The sequence below is a fragment of the Bombina bombina genome, chromosome 3, assembly GCF_027579735.1.
Source record: "Bombina bombina isolate aBomBom1 chromosome 3, aBomBom1.pri, whole genome shotgun sequence".
In the NCBI taxonomy this organism is placed as follows: domain Eukaryota; kingdom Metazoa; phylum Chordata; class Amphibia; order Anura; family Bombinatoridae; genus Bombina; species Bombina bombina.
In genome coordinates, this window is record NC_069501.1 from 379,500,268 (window position 1) to 379,524,363 (window position 24,096).

At 38.1% G+C, this 24,096-nt stretch overlaps 1 protein-coding gene across 1 annotated transcript in view; it reads right to left on the bottom strand.

Moving 5' to 3' along the window:
- The window catches only part of TSPAN2 (tetraspanin 2), a 458,679-nt gene extending 442,405 nt beyond the window's left edge, over positions 1–16,274 (bottom strand). The window contains exon 1 of the mRNA XM_053706532.1: positions 16,139–16,274. Within this exon, the coding sequence (XP_053562507.1) occupies positions 16,139–16,207 (69 nt within the window). The 5' untranslated portion in view covers positions 16,208–16,274. The remainder of the gene's footprint in view (positions 1–16,138) is intronic.
- Positions 16,275–24,096: the final 7,822 nt, after the last annotated feature.

A 24,096-nucleotide genomic window follows, 5' to 3' on the forward strand; every position in this document is an offset into this window, starting at 1 on the left:
TCGTCAGTGCAGCACTGGATGAAAGATGCAAGGGTCTGTCAGGAGTCCAGAAACTTATTGACCTTTTATACACACACACTAATTACAAGCAAACAGATCATAGGTGAGAATGGTTACCTTTAATAGCCATTCAAACCCCTTTGTGTCAACTTGTGTGCATGTTTTCAGGCCAAAATCACCAGGGTATGTAAACTTTTGATCGGGGTCATTTGCGTAGTTTCTGTTGTCATTATGATTTAAAAAGAGTAAACACAGTTGATTGATAATAAATGGCTTCAGCCAAACACTAACCATGAGTGAAAGAAAAGTTTTTGTGTTATAATTCATATTCTCTGAAAAATGATAAATTCTGCCAGGGTATGTAAACTTATGAGCACAACTGGAGGCATACCTCATTTTATTGCGCTTCGCTTTATTGTGCTTCACAGATATTGCTCTTTTTACAAGTTTAAGGTTTGTGGCAACCCTGTGTCAAGCAAGTCTATCGGCGCCAGTTTTCCAACATGTATACACATATAAACACATATGAATACACATATATAAACACACACATATATACATATACACACACACACACACCACCAGCAAAAAGATTGAGTCACTGAAGGCTCAGATGATGATTAGCATTTTTTAGCAATAAAGTATTTTTTTAAAATTAAGGTATGTATATTGTTTTTTTAGACATAATGCTACTGCACACTTAATAGACTACAGTATAGTGTAAATATAACTTTTATATTCACCTGGAAACAAAAACAAAAAATAGTATGACTCACTTTATTGATATCTTCACTTTATTGCGTCTGTAAATATTTATTTTCTTCAATAATATTGGGATGTAAAGTATTTCTATTCAAAACACAATAAAACATATAAAGCATGTTTCAAAATGATATTGCATCATGTTTAAAGGTAGCTGACTGGAAGAGGTCAAAAGTATATATATATATATATATATATATATATATATATATATATATATTTATATATGTTTTATGTGTATATATGTTTTGTATATACATATCTACACACCTAAACACGTATACACAAATACACACACATTATATATATATATATATATATATATATATATATATATACACACATATACACACACATACATATATACACACACTGTATATACTGTACATACACCTATATAAACATACACACATAATAGCCCTTTCCAATCAAACTCCTTATCATATACCTTTTAACCCTTATAAAACATTTTTCTTAATGTTGAATTGATATTTGTTTATTAAATAGTGTAATAGTTTCGGGTTGATTGACACCCCCTGTTAGCGGCCGATTGTCCGCGAATGTGCAGGGGGCGGCATTGCACAAGCATTTCACGAGAAATGCTTGTACAATGATAATGATAAATGAGTATGCTGTTGGCATTTATCGATGTGCGGCGGATACTGTCCGCTCGCACATTGTTAAATCGGCCCCTAGGTCTCCAGTCACGCTAATTCTTCTAGTGCAGAATATGCTTGCTCGCAAGCACAACCTTTTACTTTCAACTTGTACTATGCTCGCTAGTTAGCACAGTCGCTAAATTGCTTATCGCGTCCTGCTCTAACATTAGCACACCACTTATAATCTAGCCCTCTAGCAAGGAAAACTAATCATTGGGAATACATTAATAGAAGAATAAATTCACAGAACATCGCCCCTTTAAGTAAGCATTTAGTGTCCTGTGTCCCTGGAGTTTAAAGAGACAAAAAGGGCAAGATTTAACAAAGTAAGGCGGACAGGGGCGTACAATTTATTCACCCCTGTGCAACCGGCTTTGCGTCAAGGGGGCAGCAATACGCTGCCCACATTTACCATTGCACACTACGTACGGCTAGTAATCCACACCTCCCCCTGCTTTCACCCAGCCAATCGTGCGCGAGCATGGGCTGTCAATGGTCTGATGACTGCTGCTTCTTAAATCTCAGCTACAGGTTCGCAGGCGGGACTCCAACCCCAGTCCAAACACTTGATAGATTGGGCCCAAAGAAACAGTAATACAATGTTCTTAATGTCATGATTGCATTATTGCTTGAACAGAATTATGTGTTTAACCTTCGCAAAGGAATTAAACACATGGGTAAATTCAGTACCAGAGCTGAATACAACAGTTAACTGGTGGCTATCCACATATGCTGCCTCTGATTGTCTAACCATCAAAGCTAACTTTGCAGGGGTTAAACACACAGTTCTGTAATAAAATGTGCTAGCACATTACCACATTTTCTTATTTCTCTTTTGTGTCCCTTTAAAAGGGATACAAACACACTGCAATTACAAGATTGGTATCTTGCAATATAACATATAAGATATATCAAGATATCAGCAGAACACCTAGTTTTCTGCAATTGTTTTCCCCCCACCGCTTTCCTGATTTAGATGAGCCAATCTTTATTTGTTACTGAAGAAGACAAGACTGAATACTGATATTTTGTTAACACAAGTTGCATTGTTTTGCAGTCCTGTATCTCATTTCCTCTGCTGAGATCAATTAGGAACATTTGTGTAGCATGGTTAGGGTTGTGCAATCTGTAATGTGCATTTCCAATTCTCAAAAATGGAAAATCAAATTTTTTTAAAGTTAAATCACATGAAAAAGAACAAAACAAATAATAAAACTATATTGCAAAGATTCTTTACAAATCATAATTAAATATTTTAGATTACAATCTCAAGGTGTTATACCCCTTTTAAAACACAGTAAATTTCTTACTGACCTCCAAATGGGGAAGTGTTTTATTTATCATTATTCTGTTCTTATCATACAGCCAAAAAAATAGAAGGGCTGGTCAGTGTGCATGATGTGTTATATTAGATCTTGCACAGGGAGCAGGGGACTGGGGGTGCACATACACTTTTTTGGCTGAAATCCTCCTTGTTGTTAAAATAAGAGTTGATTTATCAGAGCAGTAATCAGGAAGATGCTCACGGACAACAAAATGAGAATTGGAAAATGGACAGAAAATATATTCTTAGAGTTTAAAAAGTCACCAATTACTTTTTAGGTTGAGCTCTGAAATGTTTATTTGCTAACAGCAAGGATTTTTATCTGCTTCTCCAAGATTCACTATAGTAAGCTATAGCTAAAGTATAAGAAAGGCAATAATCTTCTATAGCCTTAAAGGGGTATGAAACCCAATGTTTTCTTCTTTCATGATTCAGAAAGAGCATGCGATTTTAAGCAACTTTCTAATTTACTCCTATTATCACATTTTCTTGGTTCTCTTGGTATCTTTATTTGAAAAGCAGGAATGTAAGCTTAGAAGACGGCCAATTTTTGGTTCAGAACCCTGGGTTGCGCTTGCTAATTGGTGGCTACATTTCTGCTACATTCTTGCTTTTCAAATAAAAGATACCAAGAGACCGAAGAAAAATTGATAATAGGAGTAAATTAGAAAGTTGCTTAAAATTGCATGCTCTATCTGAATCACGAAAGAAAAAAAATTGGTTTTAATGTCCCTTTAATGGGAAGAACTGCACTTTAAAGGTTACATTAAACTAAAATAGATACAATAATAAGGAAAATAAAACAAAGATTGCAACACAAATCTATTTCCTATTTTGCCTGATTTTGCAGGAAGATACCTCTAGAAATCATGCTTGTTCCAAACTCATCCACGGAGCTGATGACATAGGGGCCTATCTATCAAGCTCCGAACTGAGCTTGACGGCGCGTGTTTCTGGCGAGTCTTCAGACTCGTCAGAAACACAAGTTATGGAGCAGCAGTCACAAACACCGCTGCTCCATAAGGCGGACAGGAATCGCCGGAATTCAACCCGATCGAGTATGATCGGGTTGATTGACACCCCCTGTTGGCGGCCCATTGGCCGCGAGTCTGCAGGGGGCGGTGTTGCACCAGCAGCTCTTGTGAGTTGCTGGTGCAATGCTGAATACGGAGAGCGTATTGCTCTTCGCATTCAGCGATGTCTTGCGGACCTGATCCGCACTGTCAGATCAGGACCGCAAGACATTTGTTAAATGGAGAAATGTAATTGACCTCACAACATGCTACACCACACAGTGAATGCTTAGATTAGTTTATAACCTCATTTATAACTGCTTGAAATTAGCCACAATCAAAGGTAAAACCATTAAACTTAAATAAAAGGTTTTTAAATGGATGTATAATTTCTTGAACTGATCCTGATTTCGTTACGTGGTAGTTGTGACGGACTCCGGCTACCCTGACTGGGTAGCTCCTCCAAAAGGGTCCTTCCTGTACCTGGAACTTGTAGCTATAGAGCGGAGAAAGTGATTTTAGCAGGAGCCCACCCTAATAACCAGACAAGACCAGTATTAAGGTGAAACACAAACAGACTTTATCGAGAAAACCACACAGCTTTTATACACAATCTTATCTTGATAAGAGCCTTATCTAATCCCACCATTCCCGCTCCGCCAGACAGGCTGGCGCATCCATAGGAGCCATAGTCACATAGAGACCCCCACAGTATCTAGGTCGCGGTTAAGTGGGTGATCCCGGGGGAGCGGTGGCCCTTCCAGGGTGACGTTGCCACAGTCCAAAAAGCAACATGATTCGTTACTGGGGACTGGAGTGACAGCCAGGCAAAGGTACTCAGGAACAGCTTAAGGTGGGCAGGACGTCCAAAACCCCCGGTTCCCGAGCGAGCTCCCCCTCAGCACTCACCCCAACCCCTGTCCACCAAAGGCCTAACAAACCCCCAAAAGAGCGGAGAGGGACCGCTAGCAAGCCCAGCTGGCAAGTAGTTCCATAAGCCCGGCAAGGCATGAAGGCTGCCAAGCAGCAGAGATCAGGTCTTTCCATGACAATGTGCAATCAGGGTTACAATACAATGGAAGCTGGTGGGGACACAATAATTCCACAATATGGGAGGAGGTAGCCTTGGCAGCCTGGTATCCGTGACAGTAGTAGTAACCTAATCTAGAGTAGACTGACCTATCGGCAATCAGTAACCAGCCAAAGGCCTGTGGATGAGGGGTGTGTCTGGACCCTCTGTCTGTCTGACTCCCTGATGTGAAATAAATATGCAAGTTCGGCAACTAATAAGAAAAAAAGCAGGTGCTTTCATAGTATGTCATTTAAAACTTAAAATACTCAGTACCAAATAAACTCACGAGTGAAGTACCGCTAATGAAGGCTAGGAGTGTTAGCAGTCCCCCAACTAACTGGCCTCTGGTTATACTAAGTGGATTAAACCAATGCGTCTGTATAAGTTTGCGGATTATAAAGGACAATCGTTACCAGTTGGTATTAAAGCTAGTATTCCTTTATTTAAATTGCTTTAAATATGCCTCTTGTAATGGTTAACCAATATGTCTAGCTAGCTCCCAGTAGTGCACTGCTGCACCTTCAATAAAGCATACCAAAGAGAATGAAGCAAATCTGATAACAGAAGTAAATTGGAAAGTTGTTTAAAATTGTATGCTCTATCTGGGCCTCGATCCGATATACAGCGTCGCCCGCAAAAGCCGGCGACGCCAAAATTTGCACGGGTTTGGTATCCTATATACGGCGTAACCTAGAAGTTACGCTCGTATATTTCTGCCTTCGCCCGTAGTCTTTTGGGCCATAGACAGGTATGTCAAACCCGCGCAGTTTGGTATCCAATATACAGCGTAAGGACTTACGTGGCGAAAATGGAGAAATCTTACTCCATTTTCACCTCGCCACAAAATGCAGCCGTAGTAAGCCTTACGCTGTGTATTGGAGCCCCGTAACTCCCTAAACTACCTGCCAAATAAAACCTACCGCCTAATGCATGCGCAATGTCTATCTACCTGTCAACCGCGATCCCCTGCCGCAATCCCTAATAAAGTATTTAACCCCTAAACCGCCACTCCCGGACCCCGCCGCCACCTACATTAAAAGTATAACCCCCTAATGTGATCCCCCCACACCGTCGCCAGCTACATTACATACCCCCTAATGTGAGCTCCTACCCCGCCGCCAGCTATATTAAACTACCACCTAATGTGAGCCCCTTACACTGCCGCCAGCTACATTAAACTACCCCCTTTTGTGAGCCCCTTACACCACCGCCAACTACATTAAACTACCCCCTAATGTGAGCTCCTACACCGCCGCCAGCTATATTAAATTAATTAACCCCTAATCTAATCCCTCTACGCCAGCTATATTAAATTAATTAACCCCTAATCTAATCCCCCTACACCGCCGCCAGCTATATTAAATACATTAACCCCTAATCTAATCCCCCTAAAGTAAACACCTCTATTACCAGCCCTTAAAAGGGCCTTTTGCGTGACATTGCCCCAAAGTAACAGCTCTATTGCCAGCCCTTAAAAGGGCTTTTGGCGGGGCATGCACCAAAGAAATCAGCTCTTTTACCAGCCCTTAAAAAGGCTTTTTGCGGGGCATTGTCAGAAAGTAATCAGCTCTTTGGCATCTAATATAAATCCCCCTACACCGCCGCCACCTATAATAAATGTATTACCCCCTAATCTAATCCCCCTACACCGCCGCCACCTATATTAAATAGATTAACCCCTAATCTAATCCCCCTACACCGCCGCAAGCTATATTAACTATATTAACCCTAATTATATTAGGGTTAATATAGTTAATATAGTTATATTATATATTAACTATATTAACCCTAATTATATTAGGGTTAATATAGTTAATATCGTTATTATATTATATATATATATTAAGTATAATAACCCTATCTAACTCTAACATCCCTAACTAAATTCTTATTAAAATAAATCTAATTAATATTAATATTATTAATTAAAATATTCCTATTTAAATCTAAATACTTACCTATAAAATAAACCCTAACGGCTAGATTTGGAGTTTTGTCGGTAACGACCCGAAAAGCTAACGCCGGCTTTTTTCTGGCCGCACCATAAAAATAACTCTGGTATTGAGAGTCCACATAAAGGCTGCGTTAGGCTCCAAAAAAGGAGCGTAGAGCATATTTAACGCAGCTTCAACTCTCGATACCAGAGTTGCTTACGCAAGCGGCCAGCCTCAAAAACGTGCTTGTGCACGATTCCCCCATAGGAAACAATGGGGCTGTTTGAGCTGAAAAAAAACCTAACACCTGCAAAAAAGCCGCGTTCAGCTCCTAACGCAGCCCCATTGTTTGCTATGCGGAAACACTTCCTACGTCTGCACCTAACACTCTAACATGTACCCCGAGTCTAAACACCCCTAACCTTACACTTATTAACCCCTAATCTGCCGCCCCTGCATATTATTTTTAACCCCTAATCTGCCGCTCCGTAAACCGCCGCTACTTACATTATCCCTATGTACCCCTAATCTGCTGCCCTAACATCGCCGACCCCTATATTATATTTATTAACCCCTAATCTGCCCCCCACAACGTCGCCTCCACCTGCCTACACTTATTAACCCCTAATCTGCCGAGCGGACCTGAGCGCTACTATAATAAAGTTATTAACCCCTAATCCGCCTCACTAACCCTATAATAAATAGTATTAACCCCTAATCTGCCCTCCCTAACATCGCCAACACCTAACTTCAATTATTAACCCCTAATCTGCCGACCGGAGCTCACCGCTATTCTAATAAATGTATTAACCCCTAAAGCTAAGTCTAACCCTAACACTAAGTAGGTATTAGAGTAGGTGTAATTAGTTTAAAATTGTTGTAATATTTTTCTTATGTTTGTAAATATTTTTTTATTTTTTGTAACTTAGTTCTTTTTTATTTTTTGTACTTTAGTTAGTTTATTTCATGGCAGTTATTTGTAGGAATTGTATTTAATTTATTTATTTATTGATAGTGTAGTGTTAGGTTTAATTGTAGGTAATTGTAGGTATTTTATTTAATTAATTTAATGATAGTATAGTGTTAGGTTTAATTCTAACTTAGGTTAGGATTTATTTTACAGGTAATTTTGTAATTATTTTAACTAGGTAACTATTAAATAGTTCTTAAGTACTTAATAGCTATTGTACATGGTTAAAATAATTTAAAAGTTGCCTGTAAAATAAATATTAATCCTTAAATGGCTACAATGTAATTATAATTTATATTGTAGCTATATTAGGATTTATTTTACAGGTAAGTATTTAGCTTTAAATAGGAATAATTTATTTAATAAGAGTTAATTTATTTAGTTAGATTAAAATTATATTTAATTTAGGGGGGTGTTAGTGTTAGGGTTAGACTTAGCTTTAGGGGTTAATACATTTATTAGAATAGCGGTGAGCTCCGGTCGGCAGATTAGGGGTTAATAATTGAAGTTAGGTGTCGGCGATGTTAGGGAGGGCAGATTATGGGTTAATACTATTTATTATAGGGTTAGTGAGGCGGATTAGGGGTTAATAACTTTATTATAGTAGCGGTGCGGTCCGCTCGGCAGATTAGGGGTTAATAAGTGTAGGCAGGTGGAGGCGACGTTGAGGGGGGCAGATTAGGGGTTAATAAATATAATATAGGGGTCGGCGGTGTTAGGGGCAGCAGATTAGGGGTACATAAGTATTACGTAGGTGGCGGTCGGCAGATTAGGGGTTAAAAAAAATTAATCGAGTGGCGGCGATGTGGGGGGGCCTCGGTTTAGGGGTACATAGGTAGTTTATGGGTGTTAGTGTACTTTAGAGTACAGTAGTTAAGAGCTTTATGAACAAAAGCTCTTAACTACTGACTTTTTTCTGCGGCTGGAGTTTTGTCGTTAGATTTCTAACGCTCACTTCAGACACGACTCTAAATACCGGAGTTAGAAAGATCCCATTGAAAAGATAGGATACGCAATTGAAGTAAGGGGATCTGCGGTATGGAAAAGTCGCGGCTGAAAAGTGAGCGTTAGACCCTTTTTTGAGTGACTCCAAATACCGGAGTTAGCCTAAAACCAGCGTTAGGAGCCTCTAACGCTGGTTTTCACGGCTAACGCCAAACTCCAAATCTAGGCCTAAGATAGCTACAATGTAATTAATAATTACATTGTAGCTATTTTAGGGTTTATATTAATTTTACAGGTAACTTGGTATTTATTTTAACTAGGTACAATAGCTATTAAATAGTTAATAACTATTTAATAGCTACCTAGTTAAAATAATTACCAATTTGCCTGTAAAATAAATCCTAACCTAAGTTACAAATACACCTCCACTATCAATAAATTAAATAAACTACAAATATCTAAACTAAACTACAATTAAATACACTAAAACTAAATTACAAAAACAAACAAACACTAAATTACAAAAAATAAAAAAAAAGATTACAAGAATTTTAAGCTAATTACACCTATTCTAAGCCCCCTAATAAAATAACAAAGCCCCCAAAATAAAAAAATTTCCCTACCCTAATCTAAATTACAAAAGTTAACAGCTCTATTACCAGCCCTTAAAAGGGCCTTTTGTGGGGCATGCCCCAAAGAAATCAGCTCTTTTGCCTGTAAAAAAAACAACACACTCCCCCATTACAACCCACCACCCACATACCCCTATTCTAACCCACCCAATGCCCCCTTAAAAAACCTAAGTCTAACCCCCAAGTGCTCCTTACCTGTCCTGAAGACCGGCGGAGAAGGTCCTGTTCCAGGCGGCGACCTCTTCTTCTTCCAGGATCCAGCCGGCGCGGAGCGGAGGAGTTGAAGACCGATGACCGCGGAGCTGAAGACCGTCCATCTAGATCTGAAATAGAATAAGAGCTTCTGTAATTCTATTGGCTGATTAGAATAGCCAATGGAATTACAGTTGCTCTTATTCTATTGGCTATTCAAATCAGCCAATAGAATTAAAGTAGCTTGTATCCGATTGGCTGATTTGAAATTGAAGGCTCAAATCAGCCAATAGGAATTCAAGGGACGCCATTTTAAATCGCGTCTCTTGAATTTCTATTCAGTGTACGGCGGCGATCGTATGAAGAGGATCCTCCACGTTCTGGCTCCGGTCTTCAGTTCCAGAGGTCTTCGGTTCCAGCATCGCCGGTCTTCAGTTCTGCGGTCATCGGTCTTCAACTCCTCCGCTCTACGCCGGCTGGATCCTGGAAGAAGAAGAGGTCGCCGCCTGGAACAGGACCTTCTCCGCCGGTCTTCAGGACAGGTAAGGAGCACTTGGGGGTTATACTTAGGTTTTTTTAAGGGGGCATTGGGTGGGTTAGAATAGGGGTATGTGGGTGGTGGGTTGTAATGGGGGGGGTTGTTTTTTTTACAGGCAAAAGAGCTGATTTCTTTGGGGCATGCCCCACAAAAGGCCCTTTTAAGGGCTGGTAATAGAGCTGTTAACTTTTGTAATTTAGATTAGGGTAGGGAATTTTTTTTATTTTGGGGGGCTTTGTTATTTTATTAGGGGTCTTAGAATAGGTGTAATTAGCTTAAAATTCTTGTAATCTTTTTTTATTTTTTGTAATTTAGTGTTTGTTTGTTTTTTGTAATTTAGTTTAGTGTATTTAATTGTAGTTTAGTTTAGATATTTGTAGTTTATTTAATATTTTGATAGTGTAGGTGTATTTGTAACTTAGGTTAGGATTTATTTTACAGGTAAATTGGTAATTATTTTAACTAGATAGCTATTAAATAGTTACTTACTATTTAATAGCCATTGTATCTAGTTAAAATAAATACCAAGTTACCTGTAAAATAAATATAAACCCTAAAATAGCTACAATGTAATTATTAATTACATTGTAGCTATCTTAGGGTTTATTTTATAGGTAAGTATTTAGATTTAAATAGGAATATTTTAATTAATAATATTAATATTAATTAGATTTATTTTAATAAGAATTTAGTTAGGGATGTTAGAGTTAGATAGGGTTATTATACTTAATATATATATAATATAATAACGATATTAACTATATTAACCCTAATATAATTAGGGTTAATATAGTTAATATAGCTGGCGGCGGTGTAGGGGGATTATATTAGGGGTAATATATTTATTATAGGTGGCTGCGGTGTAGGGGGATTTAGATTAGATGCAAAAGAGCTGATTTCTTTGTGAAAATGCCACGCAAAAAGCCCTTTTAAGGGCTGGTAAAAGAGATGATTTCTTTGGGGCATGCCCCGCAAAAAGCCCTTTTAAGGGCTGGCAATAGAGCTGTTACTTTGGGGCAATGTCACGCAAAAGGCCCTTTTAAGGGCTGGTAATAGAGGTGATTACATTAGGGGTTAATGTATTTAATATAGCTGGCGGCGGTTTAGGGGGATTAGATTAGGGGTTAATCAATTTAATATAGCTGGCGGCGGTGTAGGGGGATTAGATTAGGGGTTAATGTATTTAATATAGCTAGCGGCGGTGTAGGGGGATTAAATTAGGGGTTAATGTATTTAATATAGCTGGCGGCGGTGTAGGGGGATTAAATTAGGGGTTAATTAATTTAATATAGCTGGCGGTGGTGTAGGGGGATTAAATTAGGGGTTAATAAATTTTAATATAGCTGGCGGCGTGGTAGGAGCTCACATTAGGGGATAGGTAATATAGATGGCGGCGGTGTAAGGGGCTCACATTAGGGGGTAGGTAATATAGATGGCGGCGGTGTAGGGTGCTCACATTAGGGGGTAATATAGATAAAATAGGTAGCGGCGGTGTAGGGGGCTCACATTAGGGGGTAATATAGATAAAATAGGTAGCGGCGGTGTAGGGGGCTCACATTAGGGGGTAATATAGATAATGTAGGTGGCGGCGGGGTCCGGGAGCGGCAGTTTAGGGTTTAATAACTTTATTAGGTGCGGCGGGGTCCAGGAGAGGCGGTTTAGGGGTTAATACATTTATTATTATTAGGAGAGTGAGGGCGGATAGAGGGGTAGACGTGTCGGGCTATGTTTAGGAGGCGTGTTAGACAGTACGGGTGATTTAATAACTTAGGTTTTTTATGCGGCGGCAGTTTCTAAAGTGCCGTAAGTCACTGGCGACTCCAGAAATTTGTACTTACGCAGATTTCTGGACATCACTGGTTTGTGAGACTTACGGCACTTTAGCCTCTGACGGCGCCGTATATGGGATAGCTCGAGTTGCGAGCTGAAACTACGGGCGGCGCAGGTTTCCACGCTTGCGCCGAAACCTGCGCCGTATATATCGGATCGCGCCCCTGAATTATAAAAAGAAAAATGTTGGGTTTCATGCCTCTTTAAAGATGCAGTCAAAGTTGCACTCCTGGAACATTCCTTACTACTTAATATTAGTATACTGCCAGTGACTAGAGTATTCACAGGTATTCCTGCTTCTGATTGGCTCGTCAGCTGTATCCTCATCTAGAGTTGCATGGCAGCCAAACTTTGACTAAACAGGTTAAACTTTCAAGGGGTTAAACATTGTAAAATAAAGAATTTAAACATAAAATCTCTGTTTAAAATATTTACATTTAAGCATCTTTAATTCATTATCCTTTGCCTCTTCTTCAGCCCCACTTACAACTATAAATACTCAGCATTTGTTTACAAGCCCCATGTATTTAAACATCTCTAATATGTGAGGTCTACTATTTACACACATTGTAAATCATCTGTGCTGTTCTCATCCCTTCTCTGTCATGTGTCCCAAGCTGTGACCTTAGCTCCTTGATTCCCTGCCCTCAGCTGTCAGATTCCCCTCCTTCCTTTAATAGAGTGCCAACTACTGCCTCTTCTCTCACTTTCTCTTGTCCTCAGCTCACACGCCCAAATACATATTTGTATGTGTACTTGATTTTTTATGAAGGCAATACACTAAAGTATATAAAGGCAATGCACTAGCTAAAGTATATAAAGGCAATGCACTAAAGTATATAAAGGCAATGCACTAAAGTATATAAAGGCAATGCACTAGCTAAAATAAATAAAGGCAATGCACTAGCTAAAGTATATAAAGGCAATGCACTAGCTAAATTATATAAAGGCAAAGCACTAGCTAAAGTATATAAAGGCAAAGCACTAGCTAAAGTATATAAAGGCAAAGCACTAGCTAAAGTATATAAAGGCAAAGCACTAGCTAAAGTATATAAAGGCAAAGCACTAGCTAAAGTATATAAAGGCAAAGCACTAGCTAAAGTATATAAAGGCAAAGCACTAGCTAAAGTATATAAAGGCAAAGCACTAGCTAAAGTAAATAAAGGCAATGCACTAGCTAAAGTATATAAAGGCAATGCACTAGCTAAAGTATATAAAGGCAATGCACTAGCTAAAGTATATAAAGGCAATGCACTAGCTAAAGTAAATAAAGGCAATGCACTAGCTAAAGTATATAAAGGCAATGCACTAGCTAAAGTAAATAAAGGCAATGCACTAGCTAAAGTAAATAAAGGCAATGCACTAACTATAGTATATAAAGACAATACACTAACTAAAGTATATGAAGGCAATGCACTAGCTCAGTGATTTTTAACCTTTTTTTGCCGTGGCACACTTTTTTTCATTAAAAAAATCCTATGGCACACCACCATCCCAAAATTTAAAAAAAAAATCACACATTGTAGCCTAATACAGCATATATATATACACATACACACAAACACACACATACTGTATGTATTGTGCTGTTATTCCATGCCTCCTACAAACTACCCCTGCACTGGGAGTAAAAAACAAGCAAAGTTTAAAAAATATGTCACACTGTTGTCAGTCTGCCGTGGCACATCTGAGGATCTCTCACGGCACACTAGTGTGCCACGGCACACTGGTTGAAAAACACTGCACTAGCTAAAGTATGTAAAGACAATACACTAACTAAAGTATATAAAGACAATACACTAACTAAAGTATATGAAGACAATGCACTAGCTAAAGTAAATAAAGGCAATGCACTAACTATAGTATATAAAGGCAATGCACTAACTATAGTATATAAAGGCAATGCACTAGCTAAAGTATATAAAGCCAAATACACTAACTAAAGTATATAAAGACAATACACTAAGTAAAGTATATGAAGACAATACACTAACTAAAGTATATAAAGGCAAAGCACTAGCTAAAGTATATAAAGGCAATGCACTAGCTAAAGTATATAAAGGCAATGCACTAGCTAAAGTAAATAAAGGCAATGCACTAACTAAATTATATAAAGACAATACACTAACTAAAGTATATGAAAGCAATACACTAAAGTATATAAAGGCAATGCACTAGCTAAAGTATATAAAGGCAATACACTAACTAAAGTATATGAGGACAATACACTAAGTAAAGTATATGAAGACAATACACTAACTAAAGTATATAAAGACAATACACTAACTAAAGTATATAAACACTAACTAAAGTATATGAAGACAATACACTAACTAAAGTATATAAAGACAATACACTAACTAAAGTATATAAAGACAATACACTAACTAAAGTATATAAACACTAACTAAAGTATATGAAGACAATACACTAACTAAAGTATATAAAGACAATACACTAACTAAAGTATATGAAGACAATACACTAAAGTATATAAAGGCAATGCACTAGCTAAAGTATATGAAGACAATACACTAAAGTATATAAAGGCAATCCACTAGCTAAAGTATATGAAAACAATGCACTAAAGTATATAAAGGCAATGCACTAGCTAAAGTATATAAAGGTAATGCACTAGCTAAAGTATATAAAGACAATACACTAACTAAAGTATAAGAAGACAATACACTAAAGTATATAAAGGCAATGCACTAGCTAAAGTATATGAAGACAATACACTAAAGTATATAAAGGCAATGCACTAGCTAAAGTACATGAAGACAATACACTAAAGTATATAAAGGCAATGCACTAGCTAAAGTATATAAAGACAATACACTAACTAAAGTATATGAAGACAATACACTAAAGTATATAAAGGCAATGCACTAGCTAAAGTATATGAAGACAATACACTAAAGTATATAAAGGCAATGCACTAAATAAAGTATATAAAGACAATACACTAACTAAAGTATATAAAGACAATACACTAAAGTATATAAAGACAATACACTAAAGTATATAAAGACAATACACTAACTAAAGTATATGAAAACAATACACTAACTAAAGTATATGAAGACAATACACTAAAGTATATAAAGGCAATGCACTAGCTAAAGTATATAAAGACAATACACTAAATAAAGTATATGAAGACAATACACTAAAGTATATAAAGGCAATGCACTAGCTAAAGTATATAAAGACAATACACTAAATAAAGTATATGAAGACAATACACTAAAGTATATAAAGGCAATGCACTAGCTAAAGTATATAAAGACAATACACTAAATAAAGTATATGAAGACAATACACTAAAGTATATAAAGGCAATGCACTAAATAAAGTATATAAAGACAATGCACTAACTAAAGTATATGAAGACAATACACTAAAGTATATAAAGGCAATGCACTAGCTAAAGTATATAAAGGCAATGCACTAGCTAAAGTATATAAAGGCAATGCACTAAAGTATATAAAGGCAATGCACTAGCTAAAGTATATAAAGGCAATGCACTAAATTATATGAAGGCATTAAACTAAAATATATGAAGGCAATACACTAAATTTTGGGCAATACACTAAAGTGTATGCAAGCAATACACTATTACATGGAGACAACACTAAGTTATATGAAAACAATACATTATTAGGTGAGGGCAAAAAACTAAAGTATATGAAAGCAAGACACTAACTGTACATTTATGAAGACAATACACTAATGCGAGCACAATATCTCCATATGTATAGGCTGGCCAGAATTGCAGGTCTCTTTCCCTAAAAAGGACCATTCGTAGTGCACAGCTTGTCAAATTAACAGCCAGTGATTCCAGATACACTGTTACACATATTATAGGAGCCAAACAAATATGTTATAAATAGATTTATGTAGTTTAACCTAAGCAGTTATAAGCCAGGAGTAACATTCTAGGTACCACGGTTGTGGAGATTTGTCAAGCCTGTCATTAAGTATATTGTATTCCCTGACTTGGTCCTTTTATTTGTGTATTTCACACGGGCACATCATCTTCATCTCTTGGTCTCTTATTTTTAGTGTTTCTTATACCTCAATGGTTTTGTTCACGTGTCGCTACACTTTCCAGTACTGTTTCTACGATTTCTTCCCCTTTTTCCTCTAGTCACTATGTTGTGCTCCCCTCCCTCTCAGGTATCTGTCATTTTCCTCTCCACTAACTCTGCTGTAATTTGCACGTTGCGATAGCCGCGGGCGTCCCCAGTCTATCCCAGGTACTTACCAGGAAGATGAGGTTGAACATAAGCAGCAGGTATTTGACACACCGCAAAGCTCCGCTAAGTCTCCCCATTGCAGCTCCAGATTCGGCAACCAGCAGCTGTCAGTACCCCACAGCGCCAACAGCAGCACCACTACTGACAAATCACAGCACCGCCTCAGAAGTGTAAACCACGCCCACAATAAACCAACGAGCGACTCCCCTCAAGCAAACCACGCCTACTTTGCTTCAAAGAACGCCTCCTCATAAGCAAACCACGCCCACACCGTAGAAGAGTTCAACCCTTCAAGTGAAAGCGTGGCCTTCTATGCTAATTATTCTTTGAGAAGGCGCGCTCCTCATCAGCAATAACTGCAACCTGCCTTCTATTTCACAAACCACACCCACCGAAAGAAAAGCCACGCCTACACGTCAGAGAAGCAGTAGAAATTGATCAGAAGTGGCTGCCAGACACTAAACAGCGAGACATTGATTACTTATGAGCCATAAGAAGAGACTGGTGCAGATATATTCTTAAGTTGTTTAGTATTTAGTAACAGAGCATAATAAGTATTATTGTGCCATGGACTGAGTACACATTAAAGGGACATTCTGGTCAACATTTAAATGCACTTAAAGGGATACTCTAGCCAAAATTGGAAACCACATGGGTGCATTTCAGTATTAAACAGAAGCAATTTTGTAATATACATGTATTAGCAAAAATGCTTCTAATAAAAGCTATAGCTGTTTCAAAAGTGTATTTAAGTATGCAACGTGCACCAGCATTTTAAACACAGCACTTGCTCAGAGAGCCTAAGGTGATTGTACCATCTGGTAATGACTCTGTTAATTGCTGACATGATACAAGCCCCACTGATGATCTGAGCAGCTATATTATTTAAAATGCTGGTGCACTGAGAATATCTAGCTATGCTTCACATGCACATGCAGAGAAAAATGTTAACACTAAAACAGTGATAAGTTTTACTAGAAGCATTTTTGCCAATACATTTATATTGCAAATGTGTTTCTATTCAAAGATGTAATAAATCTATGTGCATTTAAATTTTGACTGAAATGTCCCTTTAATTTATCTTTTAATACAAATATATTTGCAACATACATGTACAGTACTGGAAAAAAAATGCTTCTAGTAAAAGTTATCACTGTTTTAGTGTTAACATGTTTCTCAGCACGTGCATGTGAAGAATAGATAGATAATCTCAGTGCACCAGCATCTGAAACACAGCAGCTGCTCAAAGGGCCAGTGGGGCTTGTATTATAATTATAATATTAGTAATAAACAAATTTCATTACAATTACAAAAGCACCTTGGGCTCTCTGAGCAAGTGTTCTGTTTAAAATGCTGTTGCAAGGTGCATACTTAACAACACTTTTGAAACAGGTATAGTTTTTATTAGAAGCATTTTTGCTAATAAATGTATATTACAAAAAATGCTTGTATTTAAAACTGAAATTAATTCATGTTGACTCCAATTTTGGCTGGATTGTCCCTTTAAAGTTACATTAAACACTATAAAATTGTAACATACAATGTTAAATTATGAGTAGTAAAACAACTTTGCAATACACTTTCATTTTTGTGTAATTTAAATCTTAAAAGTATGAATTGACATATTCTGTGTATTGGAAGTGCATGTTGCAGGCTTCACAAACTGCACAATATTAACATTTTGCTAACAAATTGGCAGTAGCTAGCTACATCTACTACAGTTATAAGTTCTAATTGGCTCCTCTAAAAAGGCAGTCATTGGAGGACTTTGTGTAAAAATTGCAGCAAACAGAGCTTCTATGTACATGTTTATCTAGACTTGAAGAGGAGCTGATCGATACTATACGCTGCTGTGTAAACGAGCTTCCTAACATAGGCAAAAATAACCTAACCAAAACTAGCTACCTGAGATCGGCTCCAGATCTTCTATACCAAAGAGCAATGGCGACGGAAGATACTGGCCCAGAAGAGACGGCGAGAAAAATCAATGACCCACAGTCCTCTACCATAGCCCCACCACTAGAGAAAGTGTGGCAGGGTATAGAGCCTATCACAATATGGAATGAGGCGAAGTCGATGTCTTTCTTATGCCATGCATATGGAACTTACGGCGACCATTCGTGACTGCTAAGTTAGCAGCAAGGAGATGTGGCGAGGCTGTTAGCCCTAATGCTAAGCGTGCACTGTTCCGGAGGGCTCAATGGCGGCTTGCTGGGAAGACAGACACAACCTCGGAGGTAAAATCAATTTCACTGTGTCTGAACATCGGAGTTTGTGCATCGGAGATTACCTCCCGAAGGTCAAGGCTGACCGCATGTTGCTCTTGGCAAACCGAGGAGAGTGGTCCTATGTTCAGGCGCTGGCGCACTCTTAGCAAGACCAGAGTAGGATGTAATATCTGGGGTGTTCGCGGCTATGCTCTAAGGGGACTAAAGTCCGGCATAGGATAGACTCTCATGTTTTTGGATTGACCTGGGCGTGAAAACCAGATACTTTATTCACTGAGAGTTGGGACAAAGTTATCTCCTGAGATATACATTGAGGACCTGACCCCATCTAAGGATTTATTAGAGCAGCCCTGTTTAATATAGAAATTGCTAATACCCATAGTTAAACTTCCAACAGCCACTATGTATGCTATGCTTAATAATGTAAGTGGGGAAGCCATTGTTTTTAATGTTTATGATGTGTTTGTACCTCTCTAATTGCCAGTTATTTTATGTCAGTTTACCTAGGTAGTGGGGGGCAATTAGTATTGTTTATATGAGCATATATATTGCGCTGGATTTTGAGTTAAAGTGAATATATAGCTATAACCATATGCTAGACCTTACTGAGAGCCCCATATGAGGATTACGCTATGAATACTTCTATTTGTGGGTCGCATAAGGATAGTATAATTAGGTTATAACTCATTTCTCAAAGGCTCCTATGTGCCGTGCTTAAAGCTGGACAATCTTTATCTACTAAAAAGATGCGATTTAGCTATGCTTAGTGTGTCTCAATATTACTTAAAAGACCCGAAAGGGATTTTATGTTTTATAATACCTATATGCTATTAAGCTTTGTCACTATATTTTATTCGCTCCATATACTTGATGGTCATACATGCTTTATAAGTTGTATATATTATAGTTACAATTAATATGTTACAATAGCACTTAAAGGGTCCAATAGGCCCTTTATATTAAAATAACCTCCTTCTTATTTGGTTCTTTAGATAGGTTAGAGGTCCAAAAGTGGCCTTGATTACGGTATGGAGGTAGAAAACTGAGGATTAGCATTTAATACTGTTTTTTTATTCTATTTTGCAAGCAACATTTAGACAGTGGATTATAATAATGTACTTTATATTAGATATATGTATGTATTTGCTTATATGTCATTCCATTGCTATTGGACTTGTTGTCTGTTTATTTTACTTATCTCACAAAGAAATTGCTGTATGTCTATTTTTAACACTCAATAAAAAAATTATTTAAAAAAAAAAAAAAAATTGCAGCAAACAAGTTGTAAATGCATTTAATTTTTTTCATGCTCAACTAGTATGTTATATTTTTGCAAAAAAGCAGAAACATATTCTAATTACACACGCCTAGATTTAGAGTTCTGCGGTAGCCGTCAAAAGCAGCGATAAGGGCTTCTAACGCTGCTTTTGGCCGCCCGCTGGTATTTAGAGTCGTGTAGGTAAAGGTCTAACGCTCACTTTCAAGCCGCGACTTTTCCATACCGCAGATCCCCTTACGCCAATTGCGTATCCTATCTTTTCAATGGGATCTTCCTAACGCCGGTATTTAGAGTCTTGGCTGAAGTGAGCAGTAGACCCTCTACCGACAAGACTCCAGCCGCAAAAAAAAGTCAGTAGTTAAGAGCTTTATGGGCTATCGCCGGTTTATAAAGCTCTTAACTACTGTGCTCTAAAGTACACTAACACCCATAAACTACCTATGTACCCCTAAACCGAGGTCCCCCCACATCGCCGCCACTATAAGAAATATTTTTAACCCCTAATCTGCCGACCGCACACCGCCGCCACCTACATTATCCCTATGAACCCCTAATCTGCTGCCCCTAACATCGCCGACACCTACATAATATTTATTAACCCCAAATCTGCCCCCCCCCAATGTCGCCGCTACCTAACTACACTTATTAACCCCTAATCTGCCGACCGGACCTCACCGCCACTATAATAAATGTATTAACCCCTAAACCGCCACACTCCCGCCTCGCAAACCCTATAATAAATAGTATTAACCCCTAATCTGCCCTCCCCAACGTCGCCGCCACCTACCTACAATTATTAACCCCTAATCTGCCGACCGGACCTCGCCGCTACTCTAATAAATGTATTAACCTCTAAAGCTAAGTCTAACCCTAACACCCCCCTAAGTTAAATATAATTTTAATCTAACAAAATAAATTAAATCTTATTAACTAAAGTATTCCTATTTAAAACTAAATACTTACCTGTAAAATAAACCCTAATATAGCTACAATATAACGAATAATCATATTGTAGCTATTTTAGGATTTATATTTATTTTACAGGCAACTTTGTTTTTATTTTAACTAGGTACAATAGCTATTAAATAGTTATTTACTATTTAATAGCTACTTAGTTAGAATAATTACAAAATTACCTGTAAAATAAATCCTAACCTAAGTTACAATTAAACCTAACACTACATTATCAATAAATTAATTAAATAAATTACATACAATTAAATAAACTAAACTAAATTACAAAAAAAAACAGACACTAAATTACAAAAAATAAAAAAAGATTACAAGAATATTAGGCTAATTACACCTACTCTAAGCCCCCTAATAAAATAAAAAAGCCCCCCAAAAAATAATAAAGGTCCCTACCCTATTCTAAATTAAAAAGTAACCAGCTCTTTTACCTTAAAAGGGCTTTTTGCAGGGCATGCCCAAAAGTAATCAGCTCTTTTGCCTTTAAAAAAATACACCCCCCCCCCCAACATTAAAACCCACCACCCACATACCCCTACTCTAACCCAAACCCCCCATAAATAAACCTAACACTACCCCCCTGAAGATCACCCTACCGTGAGCCGTGTTCACCCAGCCAGGCACCGATGGACCAAAAGAGGACATCCGGAGCGGCAGAAGTCTTCATCCTATCCGGGCAGACGAGGACATCCGGACCGGCAGACATCTTCATCCAAGCGGCATCTTCTATCTTCATTCATCTGACGAGGAGCGGCTCCATCTTCAAGACCTCTGGCGCGGAACATCCTTCTTCCCCGACGATGAATGACGGTTCCTTTAAATTACGTCATCCAAGATGGCGTCCCTCGAATTCCGATTGGCTGATAGGATTCTATCAGCCAATCAGAATTAAGGTAGGAAAAATCTGATTGGCTGATTGAATCAGCCAATCAGATTCAAGTTCAATCTGATTGGCTGATCCAATCAGCCAATCAGATTGAGCTCACATTCTATTGGCTGTTCCGATCAGCCAATAGAATGCAAGCTCAATCTGATTGGCTGATTGGATCAGCCAATCGGATTGAACTTGAATCTGATTGGCTGATTCAATCAGCCAATCAGATTTTCCTACCTTAATTCCAATTGGCTGATAGAATCCTATCAGCCAATCGGAATTCGAGGGACGCTATCTTGGATGATGTCATTAAAAGGAACCGCCATTCATCGTCTAGTCGTCGGGGAAGAAGGATGTTCCGTGCCGGAGGTCTTGAAGATGGAGCCGCTCCTCGTCGGATGGATGAAGATAGAAGATGCCGCTTGGATGAAGATGTCTGCCTGTCCAGAGGTCCTCTTCTGCCCGGATAGGATGAAGACTTCTGCCGCTCCGGATGTCCTCTTTTGGTCCATCGGTGCCGGCTGGGTGAACACGGCTCAAGGTAGTGTAATCTTCAAGGGGGTAGTGTTAGGTTTATTTAAGGGGGGTTTGGGTTAGAGAAGGGGTATGTGGGTGGTGGGTTTTAATGTTGGGGGGGTTGTATTTTTTTTTTAAAGGCAAAAGAGCTGATTACTTTGGGGCATGCCCCGCAAAAAGCCCTTTTAAGGGCTGGTAAAAGAGCTGGTTACTTTTTAATTTAGAATAGGGTAGGGACCTTTATTATTTTGGGGGGCTTTTTTATTTTATTAGGGGGCTTAGAGTAGGTGTAATTAGCCTAATATTATTGTAATCTTTTTTTATTTTTTGTAATTTAGTGGGGGGTTTTTTTTAATTTAGTTTAGTTTATTTAATTGTATGTAATTGTAGGTAATTTATTTCATTAATTTATTGATAGTGTAGTGTTAGGTTTAATTGTAACTTAGGTTAGGATTTATTTTACAAGTAATTTTGTAATTATTTTAACTAGGTAGCTATTAAATAGTAAATAACTATTCAATAGCTATTGTACCTAGTTAAAATAAATACAAAGTTGCCTGTAAAATAAATATAAATCCTAAAATAGCTACAATATGATTATTCGTTATATTGTAGCTATATTAGGATTTATTTTACAGGTAAGTATTTAGTTTTAAATAGGAATACTTTAGTTAATAAGATTTAATTTATTTCGTTAGATTAAAATTATATTTAATTTAGGGGGGTGTTAGGGTTAGACTTAGCTTTAGGGGTTAATACATTTATTAGAGTAGCGGCGAGGTCTGGTCGGCAGATTAGGGGTTAATACTTGAAGTTAGGTGGCGGCGACATTGGGGAGGGCAGATTAGGGGTCAATACTATTTATTATAGGGTTTGCGAGGCGGGAGTGCGGCGTTTTAGGGGTTAATACATTTATTATAGTGGCGGCGAGGTCCGGTCGGCAGATTAGGGGTTAATAAGTGTAGTTAGGTAGCGGCGACGTTGGGGGGGGCAGATTAGGGGTTAATAAATATTATGTAGGTGTCGCCGATGTTAGGGGCAGCAGATTAGGGGTACATAGGGATAATGTAGGTTGTGGCGGTGTCCGGAGCGGCAGATTAGGGGTTAATTGTGAAATGCAGGTGTCAGCGATAGCAGGGGCAGCAGATTAGGGGTTAATAAGTGTAAGGTTATGGGTGTTTAGACTCGGGGTTCATGTTAGGGTGTTAGGTGCAGACTTAGAAACTGTTTCCCCATAGGAAACAATGGGGCTGCGTTAGGAGCTGAACGCTGCTTTTTTGCAGGTGTTAGGTTTTTTTTTAGCCAAAACTGCCCCATTATTTCCTATAGGGGAATCATGCACGAGCACGTTTTTCCAGCTAGCCGCTACCGTAAGCAACGCTGGTATTGAGAGTTGAAGTGGCGGTAAATTAGGCTCAACGCTCCCTTTTTGGAGCCTAACGCAGCCCTTCAGAGAACTCTAAATACCAGCGTTGTTTAGAAGCAGCGCTAGAAAAAAAAGACGCGTAGCTAACGCACCCCTTTGGCCGCAAAACTCTAAATCTAGGCGACAGTGTTTACTGTTTATATTAAAGGGCCTTTGTATCGTAAAATTGGGTTCCTCTTTTGTTCCCAATTTTTATAGTAGTTTGCTTCTTTAGGGTTTTTTTGTCTATTAAATTATTGTTTATTTAGTTTATTCACAGCCTATATCTAATTATGGGTGTCACCATATTGAATTCTATCTTTTACTTCATTCCAGTGCTGACATGATTGCACACGTGCAGCAACTTTTCTTCATATAACTGCAGTGTAACGTAGGTCCCATTATTGCAGCACCTGTGATGAGAAGGTGGTGCATCAAATGTAATTAGTGTTTAGTGTCCCTGTAATCCACTGTCTATACACAATGGCTAATACTTAGAAATTGAAAATATTTTTTTTTTACCTATCTTTTCCACCCCACCCCACTGGGAACTTGATTGTTGCTTGCTGCCCCTTGTTTATATAGATTTTCTGTAGAGAGAGCTGATCGATCGAGAGAGAGTGTTAAAGGGACATGAAACCCAAATTTTCTATTTCATGATTCAGATAGAGAATGCAATTATATAATAGAAGTAA